This window comes from Lithobates pipiens, unplaced genomic scaffold (genome assembly GCF_037356315.1).
Source record: "Lithobates pipiens isolate NorthernLeopardFrog02 unplaced genomic scaffold, aLitPip1_a1.2 Scaffold_28, whole genome shotgun sequence".
In the NCBI taxonomy this organism is placed as follows: domain Eukaryota; kingdom Metazoa; phylum Chordata; class Amphibia; order Anura; family Ranidae; genus Lithobates; species Lithobates pipiens.
In genome coordinates, this window is record NW_027507789.1 from 227,180,021 (window position 1) to 227,194,637 (window position 14,617).

A 14,617-nucleotide genomic window follows, 5' to 3' on the forward strand; every position below is an offset into this window, starting at 1 on the left:
CGGAAATTCTGACGGAAAAAGTCCGATAGAGCCCACACTCAGATTTTCCAACACAAAGCGATCAGACTTTTTCCGTTGGAATTTCCGACCGTGTGTATGGGGCATTACAGACCACTTTGTGCTACGGGTAATCCTATAATAAGGCTTACCTGTAGCTACCCCGGATATCTCCTAAACCGACACCATCGGCATGCATGCACACTGACACAAACTGAAGCAAAAGGCATGTATGTGCCGGTGCTTCAGTGAGTGTGCAGTTACCGCACGCATGGGAGTGATGTCATCGCAGCTCCAGCCAATCACAGGGCCGGAGCCGCGATACCCGGAAGTAACCCCTGGGAGTGATGTCGGCACCGAAGGGAGGGTTTCGAGCTCAGATGAGTATTACATAATGAGCTAGTATGCTATGCATACTAGCTCATTATGCCTTTGTCTTGCAGGTGTTTTTTTTTGTTCATAAAGTGAGTATACAACCACATTAAAGTGAATGTAAAGTCTCTATTTTCTATGAAAACAACAAACATATGGATTTGCACAGAGCAGCTCTGATCCTCCTTCTCGGATCCCTCTTCGGCTCTCCTGGCCCCCTCCCTCCTATCGAGGGCACCCACAGCAAGCAGCTTGCTGTAGGGGCACCTGAGTCACAGCTACGTGTCCATTCAGACACGGAGATGCCCATCGCCCCGCACCCTCTCTCTCCTGATAGGCTGACAGCAGCGGGAACCAATGGCGCTACCACTGTGTCTCAGGAGGGAGAGTTTTGGATGGTTGAGACACTCATGGACATCGCTGGACAGAGAGGGACCTCAGGTAAGTATTAGAGGGGCTGGGGGGGGGGAATTGTAAACTCCTTGAGGGCAGGTGTGAATGTAAATGTATATCTCATATACAGTCTGGGACTCCTCTGTGACAGAGGGAGGTGCAGAAGGAAAAGATACAACCCTAAAGCTGGATACACATACAATTTTCTTGTACAATTCCCTTTAGATTTACCTTCAGTGTAGTGCCTGCCCGATTGCATACAATATGAAAGGCACCGACGAGGCAGCACCAACGGGGGGGCACCGAGAAAGCATGAACAGGGGGGCACCGACGAGGCAGCACCAACAGGGGGGCACCGACGAGGCAGCACCAACAGGGGGGCACCGACGAGGCAGCACCAACAGGGGGGCACCGACGAGGCAGCACCAACAGGGGGGCACCGACGAGGCAGCACCAACAGGGGGGCACCGACGAGGCAGCACCAACAGGGGGGCACCGACGAGGCAGCACCAACAGGGGGGCACCGACGAGGCAGCACCAACAGGGGGGCACCGACGAGGCAGCACTGATAAGCGCTCTGATCATTAGTATCTTGATTATTATCTGTGAATATGTCTCCTGTGATACCGGCCGGTTACCAGATCTGCTTTTCTCATGCTGTGACAGCGCACGAGGAAAGTACTGCCGGTAACCAGCAAGTCTGTTTACATTGTGATCAGCTGTGATTGGATACTGATAAATTACAAGGTAAAGGTCCGCTGTATCAGTCTTTCAGAAATAGCGTGGTAAGGAAGTGGTTATTATGGATCTGTTAGACCAGTGGTCATCAACCCTGTCCTCAGGGCCCACTAACAGGCCAGGTTTGCAAGAAACCTGAAACACATCGCAGGTGTTAACATTTGCTGCTCAGTGATTGCCGTATTCTAGTCTGCATCTCCCCCACGGTAATACATAAGACCTGGCCTGTTAGTGGGCCCTGAGGACAAACCCTGGTGACCACTGTGTTAGAGTTCATGTTTTTCCTGACTCTTATTACCTGAAGGGTTGTCTTCTGTGAGAATTCCTTAGAGTCCTGGAGCGTCTGGAATGAGGTGTTCCATATGCAGAGGCGATCTAAGAGTAAAGAGACCAAAAACAGCATTATTACACTAATGGGAACGAGCATAGCTCCTTCAGCACAGGACCGCACTGACCATGTGAGAGTAACCACAATCCAACACTGCAGGGTTACAAATCTGCTCATGAGAACGATGGCAGATCAGTTTCTAATTGCTTCTATGATGTAATTTTAATATTGGTTTGCCCTGATGTGGAAAAATCAAACAGTCCACACTCTACAGGAAGATAAGGAGACCAAAAGTGGATTCTCCGAGGAGCTCACACCCTCAACATTCCCAGCAGTAATTACCTTTCTGTTTCGTTGCAGAGGGCGTCAGAGTTGCCAGGTGGGTGTCATCGAGAAGTGTCAAAGCTCCACAATCCACAGGTTCTGGTAGGAGGAGAAGTGATGACATTGACAACACGGCCTCTGCCCCCTCATTGGGCTGAACCAATGGAACCAGAGACTGGCAAACGTGTCCTGTAGAGCCTGGAGGGACAAATAGGCAGTTTAAACCCCATACTAATGGAAAAGAATGAACAGTGCTACAAGCTCCCCCCAGAAAGAATTCAGATGGAAGGCTTCCCACTTTGCACCGAGTTCCCAGGTCTGTACACCCGCTGTACCCATTTATTAGGGGTTCCCACCACCCCTGTGCTGAGCTCCCGGGTCTGTACATCCGCTGTGCCCATTATGAGGGGTTCCCGCCATCCCTGTACTGAGTTCCCAGGTCTGTACACCAGCTGTGCCCATTATGAGGAGTTCCCACCATCCCTGTGCTGAGTTCCCGGGTCTGTACACCCGCTGTGCCCATTATGAGGAGTTCCCACCATCCCTGTGCTGAGTTCCCGGGTCTGTACACCCGCTGTGCCCATTATGAGGGGTTCCCACCATCCCTGTGCTGAGTTCCCGGGTCTGTACACCCGCTGTGCCCATTATGAGGGGTTCCCACCATCCCTGTGCTGAGTTCCCGGGTCTGTACACCCGCTGTGCCCATTATGAGGGGTTTCCACCGTCCCTGTGCTGAGTTCCCGGGTCTGTACACCCGCTGTGCCCATTATGAGGAGTTCCCACCATCCCTGTGCTGAGTTCCCGGGTCTGTACACCCGCTGTGCCCATTATGAGGGGTTCCCACCATCCCTGTGCTGAGTTCCCGGGTCTGTACACCCGCTGTGCCCATTATGAGGGGTTCCCGCCATCCCTGTGCTGAGTTCCCGGGTCTGTACACCCGCTGTGCCCATTATGAGGGGTTCCCACCATCCCTGTGCAGAGTTCCCGGGGCTGTACAAACGCTGTGCCCATTATGAGGGGTTCCCGCCATCCCTGTACTGAGTTCCCGGGTCTGTACACCCGCTGTGCCCATTATGAGGGGTTCCCACCATCCCTGTGCTGAGTTCCCGGGTCTGTACACCCGCTGTGCCCATTATGAGGGGTTCCCACCATCCCTGTGCTGAGTTCCCGGGTCTGTACACCAGCTGTGCCCATTATGAGGGGTTCCCACCACCCCTGTGCCGAGTTCCCGGGTTGGTATACCTGCTGTGCCCATTATGAGTTCCCACCACCCCTGTGCCGAGTTCCCGGGTTGGTATACCTGCTGTGCCCATTATGAGTTCGCACCATCCCTGTGCTGAGTTCCCGGGTCTGTACACCCGCTGTGCCCATTATGAGGGGTTCCCGCCATCCCTGTGCTGAGTTCCCGGGTCTGTACACCCGCTGTGCCCATTATGAGGGGTTCCCACCATCCCTGTGCAGAGTTCCCGGGGCTGTACAAACGCTGTGCCCATTATGAGGGGTTCCCGCCATCCCTGTACTGAGTTCCCGGGTCTGTACACCCGCTGTGCCCATTATGAGGGGTTCCCACCATCCCTGTGCTGAGTTCCCGGGTCTGTACACCCGCTGTGCCCATTATGAGGGGTTCCCACCATCCCTGTGCTGAGTTCCCGGGTCTGTACACCAGCTGTGCCCATTATGAGGGGTTCCCACCACCCCTGTGCCGAGTTCCCGGGTTGGTATACCTGCTGTGCCCATTATGAGTTCCCACCACCCCTGTGCCGAGTTCCCGGGTTGGTATACCTGCTGTGCCCATTATGAGTTCGCACCATCCCTGTGCTGGGTTCCTGGGTCTGTACACCTGCTGTGCCCATTATTTGCTGGAATTCTCACACCTACTATATAGAATCGTACAGTAGAAGTAAGAATTACAGAAATCGCATGTCACCGCTGTAGACATGAGAAGCCAATAGGTGATCAAGCCAATAATTCACCAATATATGTGAAAAATTACTTTTGAGTAATCCAGCCTTGCAGACAGAAATCTTATACTTACACAAAATTAATAGAGACACGGCATATTTCTTCAGACTTGCAGTAAAGTTGAGGATACGGGAATCCTCTGTGAACACCATCAGCTTATATCTCAGAGATACATTCGGCTTCCAAATGTTTACATAAAAATCTGAAACCTGCAAAGAACACATCAGAAAATCACCAAAACCAATAAATGTGAGGCGGCTCCTCCTCCCCTCCCCCATCAATTGCTGGTATGCTGGTCTTGTAGGATATTTCTTAAACACAGGACAGTGCCCCCATATCCCACCATACGAAACTCCATTCCACTGCCACAACCTTCTACATTTCAGGATCTGTAGAGACGTGTGAGATCAGAGAAAGCCTACCTTTTCTGTAATGAACATTAATATGGGTTGTCCATCTTCCACAAACATCTTCGACCACCTAGAAGAGAAGAGAATGGTGAGAGCAGCCAGCAGTGGAAGACATAAAAGGTGTACAGGATGCTCACCTGATACACAGGGTGAGTAATACCCCAGAAGGATGCCCACTTTAGGCACAGGGTGAGAACCCCCCCCCCCTCCCCCATAGCATGTCCACTTCAGGCACAGGGTGAGCAATATTCCCTCCCCCAATAGGATGTCCACCTCAGGTACGAGGTAAGAACCACCCCACAAGATGTCCTTTTCAGGCAAAGAGTGAGAAGCCCCCCCTCCCCAATAGGATGTCCACTTGGGGCACGGGGCGAGAAGCCCCCCCTCCCCCAATAGGTTGTCCACTTGGGGCACGGGCGAGAAGCCCCCCCCTCCAATAGGATGTCCACTTCAGGCACAGGGCAAGAAACCCCCCTCCCCAATAGGATGTCCACTTCAGGCACAGGGCGAGAAACCCCCCTCCTCCAATAGGATGTCCACTTGGGGCACGGGGGCGAGAACCCCCCCTCCCCCAATAGGATGTCCACTTGGGGCACGGGGCGAGAACCCCCCCTCCCCCATCAGGATGTCCACTTGGGGCACGGGCGAGAACCCCCCCTCCCCCATCAGGATGTCCCCTTGGGGCACGGGGCGAGAACCCCCCCTCCCCCAATAGGATGTCCACTTGGGGGACGGGGCGAGAACCCCCCTCCCCCAATAGGATGTCCACCTCAGGTACGGGGTAAGAACCACCCCACAAGATGTCCTTTTCAGGCAAAGAGTGAGAACCCCCCCTCCCCCAATAGGATGTCCACTTGGGGCACGGGGCGAGAAGCCCCCCCTCCCCCATCAGGATGTCCACTTGGGGCACGGGGCGAGAAGCCCCCCCTCCCCCAATAGGTTGTCCCTTGGGGCACGGGGCGAGAACCCCCCCTCCCCCAATAGGATGTCCACTTCAGGCACAGGGCGAGAAACCCCCCTCCCCCAATAGGATGTCCACTTCAGGCACAGGGCGAGAAACCCCTCCCCCATGGTTTGTCATGGGGACACACCGAGAGGAGAAGCCAAGACTGGTACTGGGGGACCCAAGAAGAGGAGGATCGGGGCTGCTCTACACAGAGCAGGTAAATATAACATGTTTAAAAAATAAAATTTGACTTTAGTAACACTTTAAATCCAACTCCCCATCACCCACACACCCTCTGACACAGACCCTCTTCGGTATAGAACATACTTAACGATCTCTTCTTGTGATAAAACATTTTCAACTTCTTGGTGAGGATCAGTGAGCAGCGCGTCCAAGGGGCGGACGGCTCCGCGACGAAACAGCACGAGCGGCTCAGCGTCTGGAAGGCTGTGGATCCGACACACCTCTGCTGAAAGCTGCGGATGGAGGAAATGCACATTTTACACAAAACTGTCACCACGACAATTTCTGCAGAAAACAAATACAAAGCAAAGCTCTCTATAATGGCCGAGACTCATTATATCCCGTACACCACCAATAATAGGAGGACGATACAAGGAACATGTCAACATCCAAATATAGGAGGTGTTTTTAACCACTTACCCTCCAGAACATTTTACCCCCCTCATGACCGGGGCTGTACCCTAATGAAATTTATATCATTTGTTTCACACAAATAATAAAACATTTTTATATATATATATATATATATATATATATATATATATATATTTTTTTTTTTTTTTTTTTTTTTTTTTTTTGCGCAAACCAATCAATATACGCTTGTTAGTATTCTTTTTTTTTTTTTAACCCAAATAAGTTGCAGAATACATAGTGACTTAATTTTTATTTTTATTTTTTTTAAAGAAATTGTTTTTTTTTTTTGTTTTGTTTTTTACTTGCATACTAGTAATGGCGGCAATCAGAGACTTATAGACTGCGATATTGCGGCGGATATTCTGACACTGACAGTTCTTTAACCAATTGAGCTATAGAAGTTTTTTTTACTATGGAAATTAAAAGTTTACGATTTTCTTTTACGGTTATTTAACATACCACCAAAGGGAAAAAAAAAAAAAAAAAAAGTCTTCATAAACTTAGGCCAAAATGTATTTTTTTCTTCCATAAAATTTTATTGAAGCAAACAAGAAAACATGTAAGGCACATGTGGTGCTTGTTAGACACTTATGTATCAAAGCAAATAAGATTGCAAGATGTTGTAGGAAAGAACAAAATACACTTGTAAGGTACAACAGAATTACATGGTTTCCATTTCTCTTTGATTTACGTCTTGTAGTAAGTGGATCACAAATGAGAAAGAAAAAAAAAAAAAAAACAACCCTATAGAGGCAATAGCAATAATTATACAAATTTTATAACAGCGTACCTGTAAAATCCTTTCCTTGGAGTACATCATGGGACACAGAGCCCAAGTAATTACTTAATGGCTTATAGGCACCTTCAGGTGATGGACACTGGTATACCCAATACAGGAAGTTCACTCCCCTATATAACCCCCTCCTCCTTCCAGGAGCACATCAGTTTTTGTAGCAAAGCAATATACTTAAACCCCAAAAAGAGAGGCGGGACCTCTGTGTCCCATGATGTACTCCAAGAAAAGGATTTTACAGGTAAGCTGTTATAAAAGTCCTATTTTCTTTATTGTACATCACCAGACACAAAGCCTAAGTAATAACATAACCACTTCAATACAGGGCCTATTCTGGCACTTCTCTCCTACATGTTTTTTTTTTTTTTTTGATAGAACATTACTCAAAACCTCCAAACGTTATATGTGTTTTATTTAAGCAGACACCCTAGGGAATAAAATGGCGGTGAACTTTTTATCTCGCACGGTATTTATGCAATCTTTTTTTTGGAGGGAAAAAATGGTTTCATGAATTAAAAAAAAAAAAAAAAACAGTAAAGTTAGCCCGATTTTTTTGTATAAATGTGAAAGCCAACATGTCATGCTTTAAAACTGCGAACACTCATGGAATGGCCAAACTTCGGTACTTAAAAATATCCATAGGCGACGCTTTGACATTTTTTTTTTACAAGGTTACCAGTTTAGAGTAACAGAGGAGGTCTAGTGCTAGATTTGTTGCACACGGCGATACCTCACATGTGGTTTGAACTGCGATTACATATGTGGGCGGGACTTGCGTGGGCGTTTTAAAAAATATATTTTTATTTTACTTAATTTTTTTTATTTTTACATTTTGAATGTTTTGATCACTTTTATTCCTATTACAAGGAATGTAAACATCCCCTGTAATAGGAATCTATGTGACAGGTCCTCTTTATGGAGAGACGCGGGGTCAATAAGAGGAATGAGAGGAAGACCCTCCTGTCGCCTATAAGAATAATAAAGCGGCGGAACTGCCACTCTGACTGTTCTCATCATGCACAGAATCGCCGCCTGGAAAGAATGATAGCTCAACAAAGTCAAGGATGTCATTTGACAATGTGCGGTATTGAAGTGGTTAATGGGACGTTCCATAGCAATGCTATTTGAGGTGGAGGGAGAGACAACCGGTAGGGCACCCCCAGAACTGAGGACTTATACTGCTGCCTGCAGCACACTGCGCCCAAAAGGTGATATCCTTACATCCACCTGATAAAATGTTGTGAATGTATGCACTGCAGACCAAATTGCAGCCTTACAGATGTAAGCCATGGAGGCCTGGTGACGCACTGCCCAAGAAGCACTAACCTCCCTGGCAGAGTGCGCTTTAACTTGAAAAGGTGGAATCTTACCCCTTAAATCATAAGCTTGAATTATAACTTGCCGAATCCACTTAGCAACAGTGTATTTCGACGCTGCCTGTCCTTTCTTAGGACCCTCTGGCAGAACAAATAAGACATCAGTCTTCCGTATCCAGGCGGTTGCCTTTAAATAGATTCTCACTGCTCTCACCACATCAAGACAATGTAGTGACTTCTCTTCCCTGGAACATGGTCTTGGAAAAAACTATGGCAGGCCAATATCATGATTCAGGTGAAAACCTGAAACCACTTTTGGTATAAAAAAAACAAAACAAACAAACATGGACGAGGGCACACCACCACTCCTCATGAATAATCAAATATGTCTCTTTCCAAGAAAGAGCAGCCAGCCAATTCCAAAACCATCCTTGCTGAGGATATAGCAACAAAAAATACCAACTTCCTTGTCAGAAGAACTAAGGGAATATGCTGTATCGGTTCAAAAAGCTGTTTTTGTAACACTGACAAAACTAAGTTAAAGTCCCAAGGGGTTAAAGCGGGATTCCATTGACCGATCCGTTTTTTTTTTCCTGGGTCATTGAACTACTTTAGTAATGCACATAGAGTACTCACTTGCTGTGTTAAATCTTTCCCCTGCTTTCCAATTTCGTCAGCAATATGATGTTATATAAATGTATCCTGGCGGTTTTCATTTTGCTTGTGGGCATTTGAAGCCCACAATCATTTATTTCCGGGAGTGAATGCTGTGCTCCCAGGATTCCCTGCTCGATCCTGCGCATGCTTATTGTATAACACGGAGCAGCGCTGTAAAATTACGGGTTGCCATCACAACGGCCGGGGTCGTCGGAAGTTCTCGCCACGTTGTGATGGCAACCAAACATATACAAACGAGCTCTCACGAGATTTCGGCCGGACAATGATCCGCACAGAATCTTGGGAAGACTCAGAAGAAGCTCCCAGGGTACTTAGTGGAGCAGAGGAAAGGCGAAAAACACGCCTACTCCCACGGGAGGAGAGACCGGAAGTACACCTAATAATTAAAATAAAAAAAAGGTAATTACGGCGAGATTAATTTTTTAAAGGGGCATTTGAGCACCAATGAAATAAATGAATGGGCTCAGATTGACTGAAATATTTGGGTACAATACCACTTTAAAGGTGAATTAACTGGCGGATTAATCCGCACCACCCTTGCACGAAACCTTGGACTAAGAATGCATAGCAAGCGTAAACCCTGATGAGTTTACTTCCTCTTTTTTTCCCTGCAAAGGTAAAGAATAATGGACCACTATGCATCGCATAGTAGCCCATTATGTGTCACTTACCTGACACAGGAGCCAGCGAAGTCGCCGCTGTCCCCTGTAGTCCGCCGCATCCATCTTGCTGGTGGCGTCTCGCAGCTCCGCCGCTGTCATTCGGCGAAGCCGCCATGACGTCACTCCCGCGCATGCGCAAGGGAGTCGACAAATGCGGCAGCTCCATTCTTGGAACTGCCGCGCTCAGTGCGCCTGCGCGCCGCTGTCTACGGCGCATGCGCCGTAGACAGCAGTGCCCGTTTTCGGGCAAATATCTCCTAAACCATATAGGTTTAGGAGATATTGCTTGGACCTACAGGTAAGCCTTAATCTAGGCTTACCTGTAGGTCAAAGTGGTTTGTAAGGGTTTACAACCACTTTAATAGTACTCAAGGCCAATTTCATCTCTATGCCCAATTGCAGAAAGTTAAGAATTCTGCCTATGATTTATCTCCAAGGGTGCCAAACCTTGGACTCACAACAAAAAACATAAGCCTTCCTCCAGACTCTAATATAAAGCTCTGGAATCTGGCTTCCTTGCATTAATCAAAGTAGAGATAACTGGCCCGGAAAGCCCACGTCTCTTCAGAATCTGGGTTTCGATAGCCAGGCTCGTAAAGTAGGATGGAATATCGGCCCCTGTGAGAGCAGGTCTGGCCTCAATGGAAGTAGTCCACCTGCCAATTCTCTACTCCTGGAATGAAGACTGCTGATAGGCACGGAACATTCTTTTCTGCCAAAGTTTGAATATGGTTCACCTCTCTCTGCGCTGAGAGACTCTTGGTGCCCCCTTGGTGATTGATATAGGCCACAGCAGTGGCATTGTCGGATTGGATCCTGACAAGACAATCCTGTAACTTGGAAGTCCAGGCTTTCAGAGCCAGATGCACTGGCCGAATCTCTAGGATATTGATGGGCAAGGTTCTTTCGGCCCTTGACCACTGTCCCTGGGCAGTTGTCTTTTCTAGTACTGCTCCCCAGCCTGAAAAGATGGCATCTGTCATTACCACTTTCCAGATAACAAGTCTAAAAAATTTTCCAACATGATAACGACTCCAAACACACCTCCAAGACCACCACTGCCTTGCTAAAGAAGCTGAGGGTAAAGGTGATGGACTGGCTAAGCATGTCTCCAGACCTAAACCCTATTGATCATCTGTGGGGCATCCTCAAACAGAAGGTGGAGGAGCGCAAGGTCTCCAACATCCACCAGCTCCGTGATGTCATCATGGAGGAGGGGGAAGAGGACTCCAGTGACAACCTGTGAAGCTCTGGTGACCTCCATGCCCAAGAGGGTTAAGGCAGTGCTGGAAAATAATGGCGGCCACACAAAATATTGACACTTTGGACCCAATTTGGACATTTTCACTTAGGGGTTTACATTGTAGACAAGTGTCATTTCTTCAGTGTTGTCACATGAAAAGAGAGAAGAAAAGATTTGCAAAAAAAAACGGGAGGGGTGTACTTACTTTTGTGAGCCACTATATCTGTAGGTTGTGCCCGCATATGTAAACGGCTTTCGAACCACACGCGAGGTATGGCCGCAAACAACATCATTATGCCCAGAGCAGCCCCGATGCTCGCCTTCTAGGGTTCCCCGCCATTGCTCCCGGCTCCACCCTAGTGCCCCCATAGCAAACAGGTGGCTGCAGGGGCACCCGAGGCGCTGCTTTATGTCTCCATTCGATCACAGAGACACGACTCGATCCCGCCCCCTTGACCTTCTCGTTGGCTCACTGGCTGTGATTGCCAGCAGCAGGAGCCAACGAGGAATAAGAGTCCCCTGGGAGCTGAGACTCATGCACATCACTGGATCATGATGCGGCTAAGTTAAAGAGGAGTACCAGTCACCTCTGGAAAAAAATGAAAGTCAGCAGCTACAAAAACTGTAGCTGCTGACTTAAAAAAAAATAAAAAATAAATAAAAAAAACAGCCACTCACCTGTCCCATGATCCAATGGTGTGCTTACCCCAGTCAGTCCCACCTGCTGTCTTCGGGGTGCCGGCATCTTTAATATGGGCACCCGGCTGTCACAGCTCGCAGCTTTACAGCCCAGTGCCCACTGCGCAAGTCATGCTGCGCATCGTGATTGGTGGATGTAGTCTTCTGGGATCTGTCAGTGTCCCATAAGACTGCAGGAGGGAGGGAGGAGAACCTCCGCTCCGTGCGCTTGGAACAGAAGTGGGAAGCAGGTACCTGTCAATCGGGTACATGCTTCACCCCATCCCAAAAGTGCCAATTGTGCAAAAGGAGTGGGGAACGAGTCCTTAAAGCGAAACTTCCCCTTTTGGGTGGAGCTCCGCTTTAAGTATTAGGAGGGGCTGCCGCACACAGAAGGTTTTTTACCTTCATGCAAAGAATGCGAGCCTTTATAACAATTTTAAGTGGAATATGACGGGAAGGGATAAAGACAATGCCAGCCCCATAGGCTGGAAATAAACTCACCGTTGCTTTGAAGACCTTTTCCAAGCTGACATCGTCGTCCTTCCAAATCCGGATCACCTGCAGAGAAATAGAGAGAGTCAGTCGAGAGAAGAAGCTGGGCGCGGGTGGGTGGAGTCTTGTATATCTGATCTCAGGAAAATAACAGAGGAGATCCGCACAGAGAGGAGGAATACCTTGTCATCATGGACCACCACGCACTCCCCGGTGCCGGTATTATACACCGCCGGACACGTCACCCGCTGTCCTTGTCTTACTGCCCAACTTCCCAGCGGCCTCTGATCCGACACCTGCACACAGACAAAGTGTCAATAACAGTTATTCCAAGAGAAATAAGGACACAAAAGCTGCTGCTATATATGTTAGAGCTGCACGATTAAAGAGGAAGAAAAACCTGATGTCTTTTACATCCACTTTTTTTCCCCCTGCAAAGTGAAAGCACAATGGGCTAGTATGCATCGCATTTCTGGGTGGAACTTCGCTTAAAAACGAAACCTTTTTTTCAAATTAAAATCATTTTTTTTAGATTACTTAGAACCCCAAAATGTATATATATATATATATATATATTTTTTTTTTTTTTTAGTAGACACCCTAAAGAAGAAAATGGTGGTCGTTGCAAGATTTTATGTCACACTGTATTTGAGCAGCGGTCTTTCAAATGCATTTTTTTTTTTTATGAAAAAAAAAAAAAAAAAAACATAACAGTAAAGTTAACCAAATTTTTTCTTTTTTAATATGAACGATGTTACGCCGCAAGAATCGTGATCTTTATTCTAACCAATAAAAATAAATAAATTCTGATTTTGGACAGAATCGTGCAGCTTTATCTGTCATCTTCCCGGCTGTCGGGGAAACGCCGGCGCGCTGCAGAGCCGCTCATTGAATATATATTTCACCCTAGAGTTGCACGATTAATTGTCAAGAATCGTTATCACAATCTTGACTAAAGTGTTTCTTGATTCTTTCTATGCAGAGAATTCTCTCGGCTCTTCTGAAGCCTTCAAAAGAAAGGAAGAGAAAAACTGGGCAGTCTGCCGAGAATCACAACATTCTTTATCAGTTGAACTTAAGTATAAACATTGTAACAATTTGTCAATGGAATAGACTTCCTGTGTAAGTGAAAAAAGTGAACCTTTTTCTGACATTTGTTGGTTTCAAGGTAAATTTTTTTTTTGCTAGAAAATTACTAGAAAATTACTTAGAACCTCCAACACACACACACACACACACATATATATATTATATATATATATAAAAAAATTAAAATAAAACGTATATTTTTTTTTTAGTTGACACCCCAGAGAATGGTTGTTGTAATATTTTATGTCACACTGTATTTGCGCAGCGATCTTTCAAATGCATTTTTTTGTGAAAAAAATTACTTTAATGAATAGAAAAAAAAAAAAAAAACACTAACCAGTAAAAATTAAATTAGCCCTTTTTTTGTATAATGTGAAAGATTTTACGTCAGAGAATCGTGATATTTTTATTCTAAGCAAAAAAATTGTTATTCTCATTTTGGCCAGAAACGTGAAGCACTATTTCACCCTCTCAGAACTATTCTCCAAGAGATCCAGAGCTGTGTTAAGGGGGGGGGGGGGGGGGGATTCCTCTGAAACGCGTTGGCTCGTTTATAAATAAAAAAATTTAACAGATTCTTTTGTTCTGGACGCTCCTCTCTAATCATCCAAAACGTAAATCCAGACCTACTAAGCAGTTTACAGATGAGAAGTGACTTCACTGGCTGCTTGCTTGTTTCCACTGACCAGAAGCCAGGCAATTGGGTATTTTTTATGGAAAAAGTAAACTAAACCCTCCATATCCGGGGTGGGGGCATGGTCATAGGCGGGATTAGTAAAAAGGGAGAACCAATGGCTGTCAGTGTCAACAAACGCAGCCAATCGGTATCTTTTTAAGGATGGGGGGGGGGGATGGGGGGGTCCCGACCCCCGGTGTCGTCGGACTCCATTGTGCGCAGTGTGGGGAGAGGGGGCTGAACCCCTAATCTTTGGTATAGGGGGGATAGTGATGATAGGACTGTCATCCTGATCCTCTACCTCTTCTGGCTGCTTGTATACAACCAGGATGAGATCCCCACAGAATGAAAAGAGATCCAGACATGGATCCCCCCCCCCCCCCAAAAAAAAAAAAACCACAGCAGCCCCCAACCTTGTACAGCGTCACCGTCCTCTCCGCCTCCGTCAGCAGCACCCGGTCACCGTCCCCGCCCGCCTCCAATCCCTGCACTCCACCGAATCCCTGCAGCCCGCACAACGTGAGCTCCCCATACAGCGCCGCCATCTTGGCAGTCGCAGGGCCGTGACGTCATCGGAACGGCGCGACATGAGGCCTGTGTGGACAGAGCGGCACAACGTGCGCGGCGAAGAGAAGAACAGTGTCTGAGGAGGCACGGCGGCCACTAGAGGAGGGAGGGAGGTACTGCAACTCCGAACAGCGAGCAGGGAGAGGCAGAGCGGCACAGGAGGGCGCCAGGAAATACAACGTATTGAGACAGCGGCCGCTAGAGGGAGGAGGAGGAACTGCAGCCTCCCCTTTCCACTTTTATTATTATTATTATTATTATTATTATTGCTCCCAACTGTCCCTGATTTGGAG

General features: G+C 47.4%; 1 protein-coding gene across 1 annotated transcript in view; it reads right to left on the bottom strand.

Annotated features, from left to right (window-relative positions):
- The window catches only part of NOL11 (nucleolar protein 11), a 30,381-nt gene extending 16,052 nt beyond the window's left edge, over positions 1 to 14,329 (bottom strand). The window contains exons 1-8 of the mRNA XM_077460644.1: positions 14,171 to 14,329; positions 12,175 to 12,288; positions 12,002 to 12,058; positions 5,798 to 5,946; positions 4,537 to 4,594; positions 4,188 to 4,323; positions 2,171 to 2,350; positions 1,799 to 1,875 (exon numbers count right to left, since the gene is read on the bottom strand). Coding sequence (XP_077316770.1) covers positions 1,799 to 1,875; positions 2,171 to 2,350; positions 4,188 to 4,323; positions 4,537 to 4,594; positions 5,798 to 5,946; positions 12,002 to 12,058; positions 12,175 to 12,288; positions 14,171 to 14,302 — 903 coding nt within the window. The 5' untranslated portion in view covers positions 14,303 to 14,329. The remainder of the gene's footprint in view (positions 1 to 1,798; positions 1,876 to 2,170; positions 2,351 to 4,187; positions 4,324 to 4,536; positions 4,595 to 5,797; positions 5,947 to 12,001; positions 12,059 to 12,174; positions 12,289 to 14,170) is intronic.
- Between the last annotated feature and the right edge of the window lie 288 nt (positions 14,330 to 14,617).